General features: G+C 45.9%; 1 protein-coding gene across 6 annotated transcripts in view; it reads right to left on the bottom strand.

The window, feature by feature from the left end:
- Window positions 1-22,281, bottom strand: part of SEPTIN10 (septin 10) — a 69,140-nt gene that overhangs the window by 6,045 nt on the left and 40,814 nt on the right. For 2 of the 6 annotated variants that reach the window (XM_073350858.2, XM_073350820.2), the window contains 3 exons: window positions 14,776-14,966; window positions 14,369-14,528; window positions 12,262-13,399 (listed from right to left, as the gene is read on the bottom strand). In XM_073350858.2, coding sequence (XP_073206959.1) covers window positions 14,405-14,528; window positions 14,776-14,966 — 315 coding nt within the window. In that variant the 3' untranslated portion in view covers window positions 12,262-13,399; window positions 14,369-14,404. Of the gene's footprint in view, window positions 1-12,261; window positions 13,400-14,368; window positions 14,529-14,771; window positions 14,967-22,281 lie in introns of those variants that run through there. The other 4 variants (XR_012159731.2, XM_073350838.2, XM_073350830.2 and 1 more) reach the window with 4 other exon arrangements.

Below are 22,281 nucleotides of genomic sequence, written 5' to 3'. Positions count from 1 at the left end.
TCAAAGCAAAAGCATAGCAAATAGAGAGTAAAAACCTGGATTTAAAACCACCCGAATATACACTTCCCATTTAAAGTGAATCCAACAACTCCAATACAATTTTATTCCTCTTCAAATTATGATCAAACCTTCAAACAAATAATTTTTGGTGGTCACTTAAAGCAGGTATCACTGTAGCTGTTTACAGTCTTTGTAACCATCTGCATAAAAATATTTTCTATGAATGTTAAATATTTCCTAAAAATCATGGTTTTAAATAAACAGAAACATCATTGCCTCCATTTGGCAGGTTAGTCCATAATTGCCTACTTAGCTGAGAGACAAGGTGAGGGAGGTAATATCTTTTATTGGACCAATTTCTGTTGGTCTAACAGACATTGACCCTATAAAAGATATTACCTCACCCAACTTGTCTCTCTCATATCCTGGGACTGACACAGCTACAATTCATGCTGTATTCATGCTAATCTGAGAGCTAATTTTTGCTGGTTCGACCAGTCTTCCACATGCTAACCACAGGCAATCTCTCTCAGAATGGTGTAACCAAAGTAAGGTTATGTCTACACTGCGCACCTTACAACGGCGCAGATGTGCTGCTACAGCCGCACCATTGTAAGGTACATGGTGTAGCCGCTCTTTGTCACCAGGAGAGACAAAATAAAACCACCCCTAAGAGAGGTGGTAACAGTATCTGCCAGTGAAAGTCTGCGATGCCATCAGGTACCTTTGCAGGAACACAGAAAATGCTGCTGCTATGTCCACCACCACCTCACAGATGCTCTGCCAGTTTCCTGACACACGGGAGTGAAAGCACAAGCAAGAGAAGATCATCAAAAGGTGCTTCCTCCATGTTGCTGAGTGTGGTAGCTGGGAGTGCACAGAACGAAATGAGTGCTCAGCGGGCTGTATGGGTGGGTGGTTCAAACTTCCAGTAGTGTGCAGGGAGAGGCAGTAAAGTTTTCCCACAGTGCACCACAGTCCTAGGGCTAGAGAAGTCACATTTCAGGGGGGTGTTGGGATTCTGGGATATGGTTACTATGACACAGGTCTGTGCTCTGCAGTGGGGATGCCAGAGCCCAGGTGCCTGGGGCGGCAATCTTAAAGGGGCAGCAGTCCGTGTGTCGTTAGGGCAGCATGGGTTTTTTTGCCTCGGCAGCAATTTGGCGTCAGCTTGTATCTTCCCAGTCCCGCAGCGGCAATTCGGTGGCAGCTCCCTTCTTAAGGCAGCAATTCAGTGCACTGCTTGGGGCAGCAAAAAGTGTAGAGCCGGCCCTGGCCCTAGATTCGAGCTCGGTTTAGAAAAGTCTTAACATAGGGTTAAAATACAATGTAGACACTCAAGTCCAGGGCTCCCTAACACAGGTCAGCTGACTCCCATCCCACTAACCCTGGGCTTACATTGCCATGTAGACATACCATGGAGACATAAGGGATGTGTACACTGCAAATTAAAACCTGCAGCTGGCCTGTGCCAGCTGACTTGGACTCCCAGGGCTCAGGCTGTGGGGCTGTTTCATTGCAGCAGATACTTCTTGGCCCTGGGCTCAGCCGGCAGCCCTAGCTCTGGGACCCTCCCACCTTGCAGGGTCCTAGAGCCTGAGCTCCAACCTGAACCGAGAAATCTACCCTGCAATTAAGCAGCCACTTAGCTTGAGCTCTGCAAGCCCAAGTCAGCTGGCACAGGTCAGCCAGGGGTGTCTAATTGCTGTGTAGACATATCCTAAGATGCCCTGAAGACCTTTAATTTAATTTGTCATCAGGGCCCTCAGGTCCACAACTGCACCCTACAGATCCTTGTGCTCCAATATGAGGGCATATAAGAGGTGGACCTGCCCTAACTCCAGTTCCTTCTCAATCACAAAACCCAGAGACAAGGACTCCAGAGCGGGGTCGGGGGGAGAGGGAGAGGTGAGATAGTGGAGCACCCTTAGGGACAAAATATCTCAAAAAGTACCACTCTTCCTTGGGTCATTCCATGTGAGGAGTTTCCCAAGCAGTACCTCAACTATTGAGGATGGAACTGAGCATATACTGATAGTGGTCCTTGCCCACGATGAACGGTAGGAAGTGTCTGTGAGATGGGTACATAGCTATATGAAAGTATGCATCCTGGATGTCAAAGGCGATGAACCAGTCCCTGGGACCCAAAAATTGAATGATCATTGCCAGGATTACCGTCCTGAATTACTATGTAAGTATGAAGGCTTTTAGAGTCCTGAGATCCAAGAAAGGTCTCCATCTCGCTTTTTCCTGGGAACCAGGAAATACCTGAATATTTTTTCTGATTAAGTCACAGAAAATGGTTTTGCTCACCCCCAGAAGCAGGAGAGAATGATCCCTGATTAGGACAGGAAGTGTTTCACAGGCAGGATTGGAGCTGAACTGGATGGAATAGCCCATCAAAACCACTTCTAGGATTCATCTGTGTGACGAGCTCCCAGGAAGGTAGGAAATGAGAGAGGCTGTCTCCATAGGGTGGATGGAAGGTGGGCTGGCACAGTGTAAGATGCAAAATAAGGAGTGAGTCGTGAAGCCTGATCAATGGGACAAAATGGTTAGTTGGAAGAGGTTGCCAGATGAGAGGTCCTGTATGATGATGATGATCCCTTTTTGTGGAATCTGGAACCTAGCTGGCTCTGTCAGTCTCAGGGAGGTTTGGACTGGGCAAAATTGTTGAGCTGTCTGCAATTTTCTTTTTGTCACAGGTGCGTGTGTAAATGCCGAGAGATTGCAGAGTCGTCCTAGAATCTTTAAGTGGAGGGATCCATCCACGGCATCACAGCAGGGCTTATGCCCTTTGAAAGGAAGGTCCTCCACCATATTTTGTATCTCCCTAGGAAAGCCGAAGGACTGCAGCCATAAGGCTCGACACATGACTAGGTGACAGAACACAAAGCTGTGTCTACTGCATCAAAAGACATCTATAGGGGAGTCTTTGCAATCATCTGGCCTTCGCTAGTGAGTGCTTGAAACAGCACCTTCTGTCTCAGGGTAAAGGATTAATAAAATATGAGAATTTGTTATAATTTGTTGCTATATTTTGCCATCAAGGTCTGATAGTTGACAACCCTGAATTGAGGAGAATAGCTCTTACAGTTGAGAAGGTCCAGGCGCTTAAGGTCTTTATTGGAGGCCAATCTGATACTATCTATTTCTTTCATCAACAGCATCAATGACTAAGGAGTTAGGGGTGGAATGGGAGAAAAGGTACTCCCCTAACCATTGGCCACTACATAGTGCTTTTCAATTAACCCTTTTGCATGTGGGTGGGATGGTCACTGGTGTCTATCATATCATACAGTCTGGTGATAGTAAAGACTCATTGATGGGCAAGACAATCTTGACTTGAAGGGAGGTACATAAAATATCCACCAAGGAGTCTTGAGGTTCTTTTATTTCCTCCAAGGGAATCTGCAAGGCCTCTGATATTCTTTTCATTAGCTCCTGAAAGGCCTTGAAGTCATCTGTGTAGGATGGTCAATGTGTATGTGTATGGAATAACTGCCTTGTTTGACAAAGAGGAGGATGTTAGACAATGCTGCCTCCCCTCCTCTGCTCTTAAGTCTTCTGAAGGGACTACCTGGGGAAGAATGTCCCGAAGTGCTGGTGGTTGTTGATCTTGGTGAGCCCTCTTGTATGAAGACACCCTGTAGAATTGTTCACCATAATGAACCCCAGCATTCCAAAAAGCCCACTGTGGAGAGGCATAAAGGAAAGGAGCAGGACCTCAGGGGCATTCCTGCTAAGGCTGGAGTCTTGTCTTTGGGAAATCCTCAAGAAGGCTGGAACAGAAAGGCGGTGGAATCCAAGACAGAGACTTTCATGTCATGCCCCCTATGCACAGACCCGGCTTGACATGTGTAATTGGACACGGGTGAGGCCTCATTTCTTGAGGATGGAATTAGGAAGGTAAATGGATCAGCAGGCTGGAAACTGTACTAGCTAAGGCACCACCCAAGGGGTAACAACCATTTACAACAGACAAGATAACAATGGATAAGATAAGTTGAGAACATAAAGATGAGGTAAAAAGTCGTACATGTACAGAACATACTGTACAGAGACCGGTTCCTACAAAGTAACCAAGCCAATCCCCAGACATGTAATGCAATGTATAGTAAATGCAATGTAATGTGTAAATGTATAGAAAGGAAGAAGTTTGCTGTATAACTGTGGATGTGTGGTACACCCTTGCCCACACACTACGCTTGAGTCTGATCAACTCAATGTAGCTTTGCTATATGCAAAATAAAGGAACCAGAGTAACGAGACTGGAGTCAAACTGAGTTCTTGAGAAGTGATGTGGAAGGGGTGGGTCTCTATCTGAGATGCCAGTGCAATCAAACAAGACTTCCAGGATGCTGAATACCGAGAAGCCTCTTGACAAGCAGCCCTGTGCAGCAGCAGCATCGGTACCAGGACTGGAGTCCTCCAAATGCAAGGACTCCTTGAAGAAATCATCCTCTTCCCCTACCCCAGTACCTTCCTCCTGGCCATGGCTTCAAGGATTGTATGGACAGTCCATCCGGAAGAGGTAGAAGCCTCAGCAGTACTACCATCTGAACACAAAGTCTCCTTGCTCCCTGGTTTTAATGGTGACTTTTTCCTTATTTTAGGCTCTCTCAGGCGAATAGGCCTTTTTCTCCTAGAAGGCTTCAAAGGATCCAAAGCTGGGAGATGGAGATGGAGCCAACGAAGTCACCAAGGGATCCTGAGTGACTGGGGGAGGTGGTTGGGGAAGGGAGTCAGAGCCCTGCAGGTCTCAGGGAGTGTTCCGCATAAAGCAGTTTCAGTCTATCTTCCCTCAGCTTCCTGGATTTGCTCTTGAAGCAGGAGCAGACCTTACACTTGGACCAGACATGAGAGTCCCTAAGGCAGTGAAGGCAGCTCAGATGCTAGCTGCTGAGGGGAAAGGCCCTGTGGTAGGAATTGAAGCCTTGAGTTTTTGCAATAACATATGTAGGAAAGGCCAAAACCAGAGAGGGGCTCAGGACAGTGGAGGCCCTGACCATGAAAGAAAAGAAGGTTGGGGGACCCTTTGGAAGCACAAACCTGTGCTACAAAGTAAAGAATAAAACAACTGAACAAAAATAAAATTTAAAAAAGCAAGTTACATAGCTAGCTGGTGGATACCACGGCACTTAGTCTCAAGCTGCAGCCAGCTGCAAACAAGAACAGCAGTAGGTCCCACTCCTTCCTATATACCCTTCTACCAGAGCACCAGGATGGATAGAGTGCAGGCATGGATCCATGGGGGCATTGTTGATGAAAATCTCTTATCAAAAACACGCAGGCATGTGCACCTCCTCACATGAGCACCCATAGGGACAACTGGAAGAAGTTGTATAGCTATAGGCATGGATCATTGTCACCTATCCTTGAGATAATATTTTAAACTCTCTAGGTTCTTATACTATATTCACATTAAGGTAGTATCTTTCTGCACATAGTGGAAGACAAAGGGGGTACAATATCTTCAACTTAAACCTAATTTTCCTATCTGTGCCTTTCCTATGCCCATAGTTGGCCATGTAAAGAAAGTAACTCAGCCCTTTGGAATACACACAGCTTAATATAATCTAGAAGCCAACGATGTGGTGCCATGGGAGGGGTACTTGTACAGCTCCAATAGTTACTGCTTTTCCATAGGGTTCACGAAACTCAGGATACAGGGCAATATATCCCACAGCTGGAATATGCAGAGGCCACATTGAAGGATAGTCATACATTTCCTTTCATCAGCACCAAGGGAAACTACAGTAATTAACATATCTCCTTTCTGGAGAGCCTTTTTGAGAGAGTTTTTGGACTGCGGTCACCTAAAGCTGTATTCTGACTTGTTTCCAATTACAAGGTTAATTTCAGATTACTATCACTGTGACAGAAATCACTGAATAGAAACTCAGACTTCTCTCGTTGTATGCATTTACTTGAATGCTCTTTTTTTGTGTGTGTGCGCCTCACTTCTACCTAGATAATCTAAGATTCCATTCTATGTCAGAAATACTAACATATAATGTGTTTAATGCTTTACATTTTCAACTGCTCAATGACATAGGTACTTCATGTTTTTACAGATGGAGGAAAACTAATCTCTCTGCCTCAAGAGACACAAGGCTACAAAAGAACTCTGCCTCAACTAAGGAGTAAGAACTTGCAACTTCCCAGGTTCTCGTCCAATATTTGTTTATGCTCTAGCACAGTGGTTTTCAAACTTTTTTTCTGGCGACCCAGTTGAAGAAAATTGTTGATGCCTGTGACTCAATGGAGCTGCGGATGAGGGGTTTGGGGTGTGGAAGGGGCCCAGGGCTGGGACAGAGGGTTGGGATGTGAGAGTGAGGGCTACGGGAAGGGGCCGGGAATGAGGGGTTCAGGGTGTGGGAGGGAGCTCTGGGCTGGGGCAAAGGGTTGGGGTGTGGGAGGGGGTCAGGCCTCTGGGCTGGGGGTTGTAGGCTCTGGGGTGGGGCCAAGGATGAGGGGTTTGGGATGCAGGAAGGGGTTCCAGGTTTGGGAGGGGCTCAGGGCTGGGGGTCGGGGTATGGGCACAGGCTTACCTCTGGCGGCTTCCAGTCAGTGGCGCAGCCGGGGGGCAGAGGCAGGCTTCCCACCTGTCCTGGCACCATGTACTGTGCTGCAGCCAGCAGCAGGTCTGGCTCCTAGGCAGAGGCGTGCAAGCAACTCCATGTGGCTCTCGCCCACAGGCACTGCCTCCCACCAGCTCCTATTGGCCAGTTCCTGGCCAATAGGGGTGCAGAGCCAGTGTTCAGGGAGGGGGCAGTGCGCAGAGCCCCATGGCTCCCGCGCCTAGGAGCCAGGACACTGCATGATGTCGGAACAGGAAGGGACTAGCCTGCCTTAGCCGGGCAGTACAGCCCATGGGACTTTTAACGGCCCGGTCAGTGGTGCTGACCAGAGACGCCGCGACCCAGTGCCTTACATTCCGCGACCCAGTACTGGGTAACGACCCGCAGTTTGAAAACCACTGCTCTAGCATAACTAAGTCAAGGGCAACCTAGCTGGGTCAAAGGCCAGGATATTAAGCAACAAAGACAGACCAGGATATCCTTCATCAATGGTGAAGGTGAAAGATGAATGTGAAGCTCAGGACACACTTCCTCAGCTAGGGGAAGTAATGTAACCCACACACCTTCTGGGCAGAACATCACAAAAGCACTCAGGGTTTCTGTCAAGGTTCCTCCCCCACTCTGAACTCTAGGGTACAGATGTGGGGACCTGCATGAAAAACCTCCTAAGCTTATCTTTACCAGCTTAGGTCAAAACTTCCCCAAGGTACAAAATATTCCACCCGTTGTCCTTGGACTGGCCGCTACCACCACCAAACTAATACTGGTTACTGGGGAAGAGCTGTTTGGACGCGTCTTTCCCCCCAAAATACTTCCCAAAACCTTGCACCCCACTTCCTGGACAAGGTTTGGTAAAAAGCCTCACCAATTTGCCTAGGTGACTACAGACCCAGACCCTTGGATCTTAAGAACAATGAACAATCCTCCCAACACTTGCACCCCCCCCTTTCCTGGGAAATGTTGGATAAAAAGCCTCACCAATTTGCATAGGTGACCACAGACCCAAACCCTTGGATCTGAGAACAATGAAAAAGCATTCAGTTTTCTTACAAGACGACTTTTAATAAAAATAGAAGTAAATAGAAATAAAGAAATCCCCCCTGTAAAATCAGGATGGTAGATATCTTACAGGGTAATTAGATTCAAAAACCTAGAGAACCCCTGTAGGCAAAACCTTAAGTTACAAAAAAGATACACAGACAGAAATAGTTATTCTATTCAGCACAATTCTTTTCTCAGCCATTTAAAGAAATCATAATCTAACACATACCTAGCTAGATTACTTACTAAAAGTTCTAAGACTCCATTCCTGGTCTATCCCTGGCAGAAACCAGCATACAGACAGACACAGACCCCTTTGTTTCTCTCCCTCCTCCCAGCTTTTGAAAGTATCTTGTCTCCTCATTGGTCATTTTGGTCAGGTGCCAGCAAGGTTACCTTTAGCTTCTTAACCCTTTACAGGTGAGAGGAGCTTTCCCCTGGCCAGGAGGGATTTCAAAGGGGTTTACCCTTCCCTTTATATTTATGACAGTTTCACTGCTGAGTGCAGGTTTGTGAGTGCTGCTAGGGACAAATTCTCTTTCTGATCACTGCTCTTGGACCAATACCTGCAAAAGTTTATCTATTCTGAAAGCATCTGTATTGTTCTGTCAAAGTGTTTCTCTTGGCACTAAACTACTTATCTTAGTATAGATGTTACTCATTATTAACAATAGTTTACAATATTTGTTATTGAATATTTATTCAAAGCTTCAATATTTCATAAAAATAATTATTTGTACTTTTGTTGGTTCCCCTTCTCAGGGCCGTAACTAGAGTGGGGTGAGAGGAGCAGCCGCTCAGGGGACAGAGCCGGCGGGGGTGCAAAAATGGGTCAGCACAGGCCCAGCAACATCAAACATCTGCCCCCTTCCCCCCACCCCCCTAGGATAGCAATGTCACCTGAAGTCCATGAGAGTAGTTTAGGGGAGCATTGCCTCCCCCAGAGAGGTTCCAGCTGCTTCTCCTGCAGGGTGCTCACTGCCTTTGCAGCTGATGCTGCCTCCTGGGTCCTAGGGCTGGTTGTCTTCCCCTTCTACGGAGCTGGCTGCCCAATGTGGCCACCAGGCTGTTTTCTGTACAATGGTGAGTGCAGGGTGATACGGGGATAGAGGCAGGTAGAGGCAGATGTGGGATGGGCATTGGGGCAATGAGCAGTGGGGAGAGGAAAGGGGATGAGATGGGGAGACGAAGAGGATGTGGCAGTGGGGAAGAGAAGGGGAGGGGATGGGGAATGGGGGGAAGCAGGAGCCCTGCATGCAGCATCCCGTCAGCAGCAGCAGCTGGTGCTCCCGTTAAGATGGCTCATGCCCTCCCAGCCTGGGGAGCCCACCCAGTACAGACACCCCTCCAGCACCCCCCAAATACTCCCTCCCTGTAGACACCCCTTCCAGCACTCCCAGATATCCCTCCCAGTACACAGACACCCCTCCAGCACCCCCCATAACCCCCTCCAGTGTCCTCTATTTGGGAACTTGAAATATGGTAACCCTAGGGGTTACTCTGTTCTCACAGCCTTGGTTTCAGCAGTTGGCGGGAGCAAGTCCATCCTGCCAGCAGTCGCCTGCCACCAGCCCTGGGCTCGGCCCCAGAATCGCATGGCTGAGCTCAAAGCTTGGGCTGTGAGACCGAGATCCTGGAATCATGGGGCTGGGGCCCAGGGAGCAAGGGCTGGTTCTGCTCTGCGAGCAGGAAGTGGGGAGAGAGTGACCTGGCTGCAATGGCAGGTCCCTGGGCAGTGAGCAGGGTGTGACCGGGCTGCTGAGAGGCAGGTGCCCCAGGGGAATGAGTCCTCCAGGCAATAGGGAGCATCTCATGGCAGTCAGGCTCCATGGGCAGGGGGGGCCAGCTCCAAAGGGTGTCGCCAGCCAGTGCTGAGCTCCTTCAGGGAAGAGGCAAGAGCATGTCAGGCGCAGGTTGGAGCTGTGCCACCCACCCTGCCTGGGGACTGCCTGTCTGTGCAGAGGTGGCCTGGCTCGGGGAGCAGGGCAGGGAGGGCTGCCAGGCAGCCAGCCAGTGCTCTGGCTCCCACAACATGGAGCGCCAAGGGTCTGAACGGGCCAGGCAGCTCCTACCAGCTTCCAATCTGCTGGCTACCGGCAGGAAGCAACTGTTTTTAAACTGTGGGGCACATCCCCCTAGGGAGGCATGGTCCACAGTTAGAAAACCTCTGTGCTAAATGGGAGACAAAAATCTGAGTGGGCATGTGACCCTGCGTGCCTCCCCTCTATGTTGCTTCTAGTGGGTGCAAATATGATTGGAGCCTGGGTCAAGCAAAATGCTTAGTTATGGCTCTGCCCCTTCTTGGTAAAGGTTGAGATGCTGCTTAATGATGCTGATTGTCACAAGCAGTTCTTGTTTCCATATGTTACAATGACTCCATGAAATACAGAAAATATCAGTACACTATTTTAAGTCAGGTATTTTCTCCACCTAATTTCATTGTGCAACTGTAGATTATCTTGAATATGGAAAAAGGAAAATCTTGTATCAGCAACAGCAGGGGATTAAAATAAAATTTTGCTGTGAGAGAAAATCAAAGCCAACGTACAAATATTACTATATCATTAAAGTTACATTACCTAATGTGATCTTTGTATGTTTTATAGTTTAAAGTACAAAATCATGACTGGTGTGGAGAAAGTAAATAAGGAAGTGTTATACTCCTCATAACACAAGAACTAGGGGGTCACTACATGAAATTAATAAGCAGCAGGTTTCAAACAAACAAAAGGAAGTATTTCTTCACACAAAGCAGAACTCTTTGCCTGAGGATGTTGTGAAGACTATAACAGGATTCAAAAAAGAACTAGGTAAGTTCATGGAGGATAAATCCATCACTGCTATTAGCCAGGATAGGCAGGAATGCAAAACCATGCTCTGAAGTGTCCCTAGCCTCGGTTTGCAAGAAGCTGGGAATGGGTGACAGGGGATGGATCACTTGATAATTACCTGTTCTGTTCATTCCCTCTGAAGCACCTGGCATTGGCCACTGTCAGAAGACAGGATACTGGGTTAGATGGACCTTTGGTCTGACCCAGTACGGCCGTTCTTATGTTCTTTGGTTCTTTACCTAACAGAGCAACTGTTCCAGTGGCCCAGAATGCGTATATTTATATATATTGTGTATATATATATATATATATATATATACACATACACACACACACACACAGGTTACAATTTTTTCCACGGAGGCTGTGGAAGTCACAGAATCTGTGATTTCTAGTGACCTCCATGAATTCGGCCCTGTCAGCCAGGAGCTGCAGGGTCCCGTCCCTCCACCCCACCGGTGCGAGGGGCGGGGGGGGGGACCCTGCAGCTCCCCATGGCCATGGGTGACAGGGGCCCCTGGAGTTCCCAGCCACTGCAGGGCCTCAGCTCCTTGCCGCTGCAGGGACCCCCCCCGGAGCACCGAGCTGCTGCGGGCAGCGGGGCCCTCCCACAACTCCCAGCCAACACAGGCAGTGGGGTTCCCCAGAGCTCCAAGCTGCAGTTGGCGGCGGAGGCTCCCCGCAGCGCCGAGCTGCAAAGGACGGCGGGGCCAGAGCTCCTGGCTGCCTTGCGCAGCGGGGGCCCCCCGCAGCTCCCAGTTGCCATGGGGCGCAGAGGTATCCTGGAGCTCTGAGCTGCTGTCCCTAGAGTTCCAAACCACCATGGGCGCCAGGGGTCCTTCAAAGCTCCCAGCCGCCGTAGGTACGCCAGAGCACTGAGCCCTCACTGGTGGTGGGGGCCTCCAGACTTCAGAGCAGCCCTTGCAGCTGCCCAACATCTGCAGGCAGTGGGGGGACCCCGGAGCTGGGCTCCTCATTTTGTCAGGGATATTTTTTAGTAAAAGTCAGGGACAGCTCACGGGCTTCCATGAATTCTTCTTTATTACCCGTGGCCTCTCCGTGACTTCTATTAAAAATATCCATGCCTTAAAATCTTAGCCTTAATAATGCATACAGTATGCATTGTGATAGGGGGCATCAAAACAAGAACAATGAAACTAGAATGAATATCCTAGCAATCACTACATGAGCAGAATAGTCCTTTCAGAAGTGCCTACTTAATGAACATATACAGAATTACAGTAAATTAAAAAGTGTTCCACCTAAACTCTTATTTCCCACATGATGACTGTAAGATCAGTAATTGCTTTCTAATGCTTTGAACTCTGTTGTACTGTTAGATATGCAAGTGCACACACCAACATTTATCCAGTATCTTATATTTCAGGGCAAGTGCACACAAAGGCAGTTATGGACTTTTCCAAGCTACACTTCATCTCCTATTATACTACTCCTTTCCATTATTCTCCTCCCCTCCTATCACCTTATCTTATCTTTGTGTGCATTATCTCCCCAGTCTAAATAAACTCAGAAGGGCCAGAGCTTAAGCACAGTAACAGTTTGTGAACCAGTCTGACTTCTTGAGCCAATGTGCCAGAACTAAAATTTTATTTTGGCCAATAAATCATTTGTTTAAGAAAAATGTTTGAAAAATTGCAACTGTACTACTTTAGTTTATTTTTAAGAGTAACATGAAGTCTCACCCTGTGTATCTAACACCACCACACACAAAAGTAGGATTTAAAGCAATTTAGACACATTTTAGCAACTAATATTTTATTTAAAAAATAATAATATACAAGTCATCTTTGGAGAATTACATTGTCTATAGACTATTGCAGATAAATAGTTATTGGGGACTTTTAAAATATAAGGATTGTTTTAAATGTGCTTTAACCTAAAGATGCTGAAGTTAACAAAAGGGAAGTTTAGCCATCTGTTCTAGTTGTATGACATAATTTTAACACTACAAAGCTACGGCTACTTTCTGAAGTTTGTTTTTAAAAAATGATTCTTCAACCTTTTCTGTAAGACACTAAACAGTTTGTCTTTATGTAGTAAAGAGATACAAATAAAGTAAGGCTCCAATCCTGGAAACAGTTATACACGTGTTTAACTTATGCATGCAAGTAGTCTTATTGAAATAAATGGGACTATTCGTGTTTGTAAAGTTACTCGAGTGTCTTTAATAGCCCAGTTAATTTTAAAACTGCCCAGCTTCTGAACCACGGAATACATGTAAAGAGGCCAAAGACTGAAAAGCAGATGAAAGTAGATTAGACCATATTTTTAAATGACTTGGTCTTCAATTAGTAATGTCAACTACAAATATATTAGCATGCAACACTACAGCACTGAAGACCATAATTTGTTTTCATTAGAAAGCTTAGATCACAAAATCAGGACAGTGTTTCTATAAAAAACAAACCATTGTCAGCAAAATTAATAAGTGGTTATTTGAGCAGATTTAAATATTTAATACATTTCAAAACACTTCAGAAGTTACATTAAGTGCTGTTTAGTAAGTAAACAATGTATCAAAATTACTTTCAAAAGGCTATAATATAATATAATATATATCTTCACTGAATACTTCTCTACTACAGCATTCATATTATGAATGAAAACTGTTTACGGCAGAGATATTTTCTTTGGTACAATGCACTTAAATGTGACTTGGCCATATGCACATAAAGTATAAGGGCATATCAACGTAGCTGCTTAATGGAAATGTTCATTAAATTATATTAATGTGACAGTAACTTACAATGCTTTATGCATATTGACCATATACTTTTCTTCTGTAACTTGCAGTAGTAATGGCCATTTTCCAAATTCTTGTTTGGTAAGAAATACAGAAGAAAAAGAAAAAGCATAGGAAACTATAGCTTACTTGTATAATTTTTAACATTTGCTTTCCATAATCCTCTGTATTACATAAAGCTGGAAATGAAACAGAAAAATACATTAGTATACATTAGTAAATATAGAGAAAATTAAAAACTTTATACTCAAGAATTATTCATAATGGCATAGTTAATAAATCAATTTTAATAAATCCATTTTCATGTACAATTCTTACAGAAGACTACATGAAGGGAAAAGAAAGTAGCTACATTATTTATAAGATGCAATTTTGAGAAGGTGAAGTAGAAATAGAATACTGATGTATACACAGAAAAAGTCAAGCCTGGTCTTGCTCCAGCATACGTGGGAATGTGTGTGCCCATATAACTTCTAAAATTATGCATAGCAGTTGGCCAGTGACATACAGCTGCATATCAGATAAAAATTGAACTTTCAATTTCAATAAGACTGACACAAACAACAAAGCAGACAGTTATTTACAGTTAAACTGTAATCCACCATCAAGGAAAAAAAATGATTAATTTTATGATGTTTGTTTTTGTCACACTCAAAGTTAAAACATATTTTGTGTGCATCCATTTACTTTGTGAAAACACATTTGTTTTAACGACTTATTTGGGAGTTCTGTTTTTAAAGGACCCCTGTAACTCCACAACTTTTTCAAGTTTTCACAAGACAAAAGTCAATTGGCTCCAAAAGTGAAAAAATGTGGGCCATATTCAGGATACAGCACAACTGTATGACCACGTTACAAAATCCTGAAAATACTTGTTTGTAATGTATGTGATGATACAGTCACAACTATGGCAGAGTAACTGGTTCCTCAGTGGCGAGGAGGCATTGGAGGATTACAAGCCAATGAGTGCCATTGACCCAGCAAAGATTACTGTTTAGCACTGGCAAAGATCCACATTGGCTTCACTCTTTACTAGAAAATAGCATAGCATATGATAACACAAAGAATAAAAGAAGAAATGCAAGATAAAAGTAGTAACTATAAAGATCAATTCTACATTTTCTACAACTTTTGAAACTAACACATACCCTAAACCCATAACACTTGACAATTGCATCCAACTGCTATTTCTGGAATTCCCTGTGAGAGTTTCTGTCCCTTTCTAACTTCTCACTCTGTTCCTGCACGTTCACAATTTCATGATCTCTGACATCAAAGCACAGGAGTTCAAGCCGAAAACCTGGATCCCTTATTGAAAAAAAGAACTCTCATGGAATATACAGCAGCTCCTCAGATCAGTCAAAATAGCGAAGTTATTTGAGCCAATGACTCAAGCATAATGATTATTCATACTTTAATTCTCATCATATAAAAGATAACATATTCACACTGTTTATTAAAATGACTGAAGCTTGGTTATGACTAAAGAACTCTTTGAAATGTGAAGACTTTTTTCTCTATTGATATCCTAGCTAGACTGCTAGTTAGCACTTACTTTTTACGGTCCTTGTCTTTTTTCAAACTAACGCTAGGTGTAGATGCAAATGCCTGTGCTTGAAGTAACTCAGTAGCAGCTTTTCTTTTATTGAATGCAATCATATCATCTTCCAGGAGTTTTCTTTTTTCCTCCAGCTTCATCCTCTCTTCTTGGTGAAGTCGTTTAAGGTGTTCAAATTTAGCCTGCAGCTGTTAACCAAAGCACAAAAATTGCATTTCCAACTAGTGACACACGGTGGTAGCCTTGCCAAAGGAAAACACTCACTAATACTAAAGCAAACTTAGTAAGCTACATAGATAGCTTGCATGTTGTTAGCATTGTAGATTTCTTACATATCTTGAGTTCTTAAAACACTGCTTCATAAATCAACCACAGGGGCACCATAGTCCTGTTAAAAAAAACTTTAAGTAAAAGAAACTTTTGAAGTACACAATCACATATTTATATGTATTTGCAAAAAAGGCTCAAACAACCATTTTTTTCCAAACAACTTTTTAAAAAAAGACATTTAGGATGACATGCATACAGATTTTAATTCGTATTAAAAATTAACAGGGAGACACATGGGTAACTTAATGCTGGAGCCAATAAATTGCAAGAACTAAATAGGGCACTAGATTTGCATCAGGAAATATTTTATATGGATCAAAAATTGAGGCATCCACAGGTAACATTTCTGAAGAGAGGGCCCCCTTTATGGTTCAACAGAGGAGTATCCAATCATCACTGAGCTGAGTAAAGAAAAACAACAGCTTGATATAAACTGGAGTTGGGAAGCTCTTTGATATTGGAACCTCTGAGAAGAGGGAAAGATTAGCAGAGCATTCGAAAATTAGGACTTGTTGGGCAGAATATCTAAGACTTCTATCTCCCTAAAACTAGATGGTCAGAAAGCCATCAGATGGCTGTATATGTATGTAGCCCACTGTCTATGACTACAATTTGAGTAGTCGGAGAAAAACAATTTGTTGTATCACAAGAGCTAATTATTTATTTGAAAGAATTGTTCTCTGAAGAAACACATTTTAGGCTTTGTCTACACTAGCACTTCTGTCTGCAAAACTTTTGTCAGGTAGGGGTGTGAAAAAAACCACACCCCTCACCAACAAAAGTGCTGGTGTGGACAGTGCTACGTCAGCAGGAGAGCGTCTCCCACCAATATATATACTGCCGCTCGTTGGGGGTGGTTTAATTATGCTGGCAGCAGAGAGCTCTTCTGCTGGCATAAACCAACTACACAGGAGACCTTACAGTGGCACAACTTCAGCGGTACAGCTGTGCTGTTATAAGGTCCAGAGTATAGACATAGCCTTAATTTCTCTTTGGATCTGTGCAGTTACAGATCCGAGTGAACCACTGCATGCTCAAAACCTCTGTTGAAGCTGTCCATATGGACTGCCACACTTGGGAGATTAACAAGCAAGTAGTGACCCCGTAGGTTGGTCAGTCTGAGGAGCAGTATTTAGAAGTAACTGCAAGACTACTGTCCTGAATTGGGAAGAATTCAGGTACAGAGAGTAATGTTGCATAAAGAGTTCCAAATACCAACCTTGCATACAAGACAGATAAGGTAGGTGAGGTAATATCTTTTACTGGACCAACTTCTGTCAGTGGAAAGTACAAGTCCTCTGAGCTACACAGAGCTCTCCTTCAGGTCTGGGGAAGGAAGCAGCCTCTGAGAGGTTGTCTACACTTACAAAACTGAGAGTGGACGACATGATACATCTGAGGGAAGGGAACAGAAGGAGACTCCGCCGATTGGAAGGCATGAGATGCACTGTCCTAGGTTTTGGAGTTCCACGACCACCATTCCCAAGAGAAGGAGGCTTGGGACGCTCTCCTCAGGGGGACTGAGTCATCTATCTGCTGCCCTGACCAGAAAAAACAGAGAAGTCTGCTGCTTGCCAGAAGCTAGGATTCACAATGTGATGGAGAGACTGCAGAGACTCATCAAGCCCTCGAATCGCTACCCCTTCCTGCCTCTCCACGTGGGCACCAATGATACTGCCAAGAATGACCTTGAGCAGATCACTGCAGACTACGTGGCTCTGGGAAGAAGCATAAAGGAGTTTGAGGTGCAAGTGGTCTTCTCGTCCATCCTTCCCGTGGAAGGAAAAGGCCTGGGTAGAGACCGTTGAATCATGGAAGTCAACAAATGGCTACGCAGGTGGTGTCGGAGAGAAGGCTTTGGATTCTTTGACTATGTGATGGTGTTCCAAGAAGGAGGAGTGCTAGGCAGAGACGGGCTCCACCTAATGATGAGAGGGAAGAGCATCTTCGCAAGCAGGCTGGCTAACCTAGTGAGGAGGGCTTTAAACTAGGTTCACCGGGGGAAGGAGACCAAAGCCCTGAGGGAAGTGGGATACCGGGAGGAAGCACGAGCAGAAGCACGCGAGAGGGAAGGGCTCCTGCCTCATACTGAGAAAGAGGGACGATCAGCGAGTTATCTCAAGTGCCTATACACAAATGCAAGAAACCTGGGAAACAAGCAGGGAGAACTGGAAGTCCTGGCACAGTCAAGGAATTATGATGTGACTGGAATAACAGAGACTTGGTGGGATAGCTCACATGACTGGAGTAGTGTCATGGATGGATATAAACTGTTCAGGAAGGACAGGAAGGGCAGAAAAGGTGGGGGAGTTGCATTGTATGTAAGGGAGCAGTATGACTGCTCAGAGCTCAAGTATGAAACTGCAGAAAAACCTGAGAGTCTCTGGATTAAGTTTAGAAGTGTGAGCAACAAGGGTGATGTCATGGTGGGAGTCTGCTATAGACCACCGGACCAGGGGGATGAGGTGGACAAGGCTTTCTTCAACTCACGGAAGTTACTAGATCGCAGGCCCTGGTTCTCATGGGAGACTTCAATCACCCTGATATCTGCTGCGAGAGCAATACAGCAGTGCACAGAGAATCCAGGAAGTTTTTGGAAAGTGTAGGGGACAATTTCCTGGTGCAAGTGCTGCAGGAACCTAGGGGCAGAGCTCTTCTTGACCTGCTGCTCACAAACAGGGAAGAATTAGTAGGGGAAGCAAAAGTGGATGGGAACCTGGGAGGCAGTGACCATGAGATGGTCGAGTTCAGGATCCTGACACAGGGAAGAAAGGAGAGCAGCAGAATACAGACCCTGGACTTCAGAAAAGCAGACTTTGACTCCCTCAGGGAACTGATGGGCAGGATCCCCTGGGAGAATAACATATGGAGGAAAGGAGTCCAGGAGAGCTGGCTGTATTTTAAAGAATCCTTATTGAGGTTACAGGGACAAACCATCCCGATGTGTAGAAAGAAGAGTAAATATGGCAGGAGACCAGCTTGGCTTCACAGTGAAATCCTTGCTGATCTTAAACACAAAAAAGAAGCTTACAAGAACTGGAAGATTGGACAAATGACCAGGGAAGAGTATAAAAATATTGCTCGGGCATGCAGGAGTGAAATCAGGAAGGCCAAATCACACCTGGAGTTGCAGCTAGCAAGAGATGTTAAGAGTAACAAGAAGGGTTTCTTCAGGTATGTTAGCAACAAGAAGGATGTCAAGGAAAGCGTGGGCCCCTTACTGAATGAGAGAGGTAACCTAGTGACAGAGGATGTGGAAAAAGCTGAAGTACTCAATGGGTTTTTTGCCTCTGTCTTCACGAACAAGTCAACTCTCAGACTACTGCACTGGGCAGCACAGCATGGGGAGGAAGTGACCAGCCCTCTGTGGAGAAAGAAGTGGTTTGGGACTATTTAGAAAAGCTGGACGAGCACAAGTCCATGGGGCCGGATGCGCTGCATCCGAGAGTGCTAAAGGAGTTGGCGAATGTGATTGCAGAGCCATTGGCCATTATCTTTGAAAACTCATGCCGATCGGGGGAAGTCCCAGACGACTGGAAAAAGGTTAATGTAGTGCCCATCTTTAAAAAAGGGAAGGAGGAGGATCCTGGGAACTACAGGCCAGTCAGCCTCACCTCAGTCCCTGGAAAAATCATGGAACAGGTCCTCAAGGAATCAATTCTGATGCATTTAGAGGAGAGGAAAGTGATCAGGAACAGTCAGCATGGATTCACCAAGGGCAAGTCATGCCTGACTAATCTAATTGCCTTCTATGATGAGATAACTGGCTCTGTGGATTAGGGGAAAGCAGTGGACGTGTTGTTCCTTGACTTTAGCAAACCTTTTGACACGGTCTCCCACAGTATTCTTGCCAGCAAGTTAAAGTAGTATGGGCTGGATGAATGGACTATAAGGTGGATAGAGAGCTGGCTAGATTGTTGGTCTCAACGGGTAGCGATCAATGGCTCCATGTCTAGTTGGCAGCCGGTATCAAGTGGAGTGCCCCAAGGGTCGGTCCTCGGGCCGGTTTTGTTCAATATCTTCATAAATGATCTGGAGGATGGTGTGGATTGCACCCTCAGCAAGTTTGCAGATGACACTAAACTGGAAGGAGAGGTAGATACGCTGGAGGGTAGGGATAGGATACAGAGGGCCCTAGACAAATTAGAGGATTGGGCCAAAAGAAATCTGATGAGGTTCAACAAGGACAAGTGCAGAGTCCTGCACTTAGGACGGAAGAATCCCATGTACCGCTACAGACTAGGGACCGAATGGCTAGGCAGCAGTTCTGCAGAAAAGGACCTAGGGGTGACAGTGGACGAGAAGCTGGATATGAGTCAACAGTATGCCCTTGTTGCCAAGAAGGCCAATGGCATTTTGGGCTGTATAAGTAGGGGCACTGCCAGCAGATCGAGGGATGTGATCATTCCCCTCTATTGGACATTGGTGAGGCTTCATCTGGAGTACTGTGTCCAGTTTTGGGCCCCACACTACAAGAAGGATGTGGAAAAATTGGAAAGTGTCCAGTGGAGGGCAACAAAAATGATTAGGGGACTGGAACACATGACTTCTGAGGAGAGGCTGAGGGAACTGGGATTGTTTAGTCTGCAGAAAAGAAGAATGAAGGGGGATTTGATAGCTGCTTTCAACTACCTGAAAGGGGGTTCCAAAGAGGATGGATCTATACTGTTCTCAGTGGTAGCAGATGACAGAACAAGGAGTAATGGTCTCAAGTTGCAGTGGGGGAGGTTTAGGTTGGATATTAGGAAAACTTTTTCACTAGGAGGGTAGCGAAGCACTGGAATGCATTACCTAGGGAGGTGGTGGAATCTCCTTCCTTAGAAGTTTTTAAGGTCAGGCTTGACAAAGCCGTGGCTGGGATGATTTAGTTGGGGATTGGTCCTGCTTTGAGCAGGGGGGTTGGACTAGATGACCTCCTGAGGTCCCTTCCAACCCTGATATTCTATGATTCTATGAAAACTGCAACTGTGCAGCCATGGCATTTAGCGAAGACACTACCTACACCGACAGGATAGCTTTTCCCATCGCGTAGGTACTCCACCTCCCCAAGAGGCGGAGGTGAAACTACACCAGGAGGTAGGTCGATATAACTGTGTTGCTAGGGGTATGCAGTCAGTGGTTTCGGGGGTGGGGGGGAGGTTCCCTTCTTTTTTCCCTGTATTGAAGAATGTTCTCCTAGAGTATTTGGTGTCTCTTTCCAGAATGCGATCTACTTCTCTGGTGGAATGTCCTTGTTTAGTGAAGGTGGCTTGAAGTGTGTTTAGGTGTGTAACCTGGACTTTCTCTTTGGAGCAAATACTGTGGTATTTGAGTGGCTGGCTGTAGACAATACACTTTTTGGTGTGTCTGGGGTGGTTGCTGGATCTGTGGAGATAAGCGTGGTGATATGTGGGTTTCTTGTATATAGCTGTTTGTAGAGTTCCATTGTTTAAGCTAATCATGGTGTCCAGGGAATTGATGCTGGTGTGGGAGTGTTCTACAGAGAGTCTGATGGATAGCTGGGGGTTGTTAAAGTTGTGATGAAAATCTATGAGGGAGTTTAGGTCTTCTGTCCAGAGGATGAAACTATTATCAATGTATCTCAGGAATATCACTAGTTTTCATGGTGCATTTTTCCAGAAATTCTTCCTTGAAGTGACCCATGAAGAGGCTGGCATATTGTGGAGCCAGCCTAGTACCAATGGCCATTCCCATGGTTTGGACAAAGCGTTTGCTGTTAAATGTAAACTCAAAGCAGCACCAGACACTTCCAGAACAACAAACGCAAAACCTGAAGACATATCTCCACAGCTACAAAGATCAGTACCTCCCATAACACACCTTTCAAGATCCATAGGTTCTACACATGCTTATTACATGTAGTGTACATCATCCAGGGCATCAAATGCCCCCAAAATCACTATGCTTTCAAAAGAGTTCACATAGAAAAACAATAAAAGACAAACACAACATATCACTGTGGGTGAACGCTTTTCACAATTATTTCATGTCCGATCTTTTAATACTTGTCCTTAAATCAAACCTGCATAACACCTTCAAAAGGAGACCATGGGAACTTAAATTCATAACTCTTGCTACAAACCAAAAACCATTGACTTTACAGGGACACTGCTTTTATGGCTTATTACAAGAATTTTTAACACACCACATTGCCTGCTACTCTTAATTGTCCACTTCAAACCCTTTGTGCATAACAATCTAACCCCCAATTACCCACTTTATTTCAAGTGACAACCTCAAACATGGGTTACCCCTTCTGCTTAACAAGATCCATCCCAACTTGTATTTAGCTCAGACACTCTGCTTCCTTCCCCAGACTTGAAGAAGAGATGTGTATAGCCTGAACATTACCGGGTTGACCATGGCACCGGGCCCACACTCAGAAGGGGCCCTGGTGTCCAGACCATAGCCCCACGTCCCCACTCCGCTCTGCCTGTGCTCTGACTCAAGGCCCCACCCACCACTCACTCTTCCTCACCTCCCTCCCTCCTGCCTGACCCGTGGGTGTGGGGCCAGTGGCACAGCTGGGGTGAGCAGGCTCTCGGGGGGTCCCAGGGCTCTGCTCTATTTGCAAATGTAGCTCTGGCTCAGACAGTCTCTGCTTCCCACCACCTGTGGGACTCTGCCCACCTCCCCAGGCTGAGCTGTCTGGGACCAGTGCAGGGATCAGGCCAGTCTCGGCCAGTTGGTGGGGGGCAGCGCAGTGGGCTGGGCCCCTCCAGGCAAGTGGGTCCTGAGGGAGCCCAGCCCAGGGAGGCTCTGGCCTGGCGATTGTGCTGCTCCCGAGGAGCCAGAGCGATCCCTGACCAGCCCCAGCTGTGCTGGGGGCTCAGCCCATGCGCAGACATAGTCACTTCTCAGCAGGCTGTGGCTGGAGGACAGGCAGGGCGTGGGGGAGTGGGTCTTTGGGAGATTGGGGTGGGGGCACTGGACAATGGAGGGGGGGGTCTGTGTGGGGTACTCCTGGGGGAATCAAAAAAGGTCCCCCTGCAGATTTCTTTGCTTCCCTTTAGAAAGTGACAAAGAAGCAAAGGGAAGCCAGGGGAGTGGGAGGGCTGGGAATGCCCATGGGCTGAGTTTGGGTAGGGTTGCCAGGTGTCCGATTTTCGACTGGAACGCCCAGCCGAAGAGGGACCCTGGTGGCTCCGGTCAGCACTGCTGACCAGGCTGTTA

This window comes from Lepidochelys kempii, chromosome 1 (genome assembly GCF_965140285.1).
Source record: "Lepidochelys kempii isolate rLepKem1 chromosome 1, rLepKem1.hap1, whole genome shotgun sequence".
NCBI classification, from domain to species: Eukaryota; Metazoa; Chordata; order Testudines; family Cheloniidae; genus Lepidochelys; species Lepidochelys kempii.
This window is presented reverse-complemented; position numbering and strand designations above follow the sequence as displayed.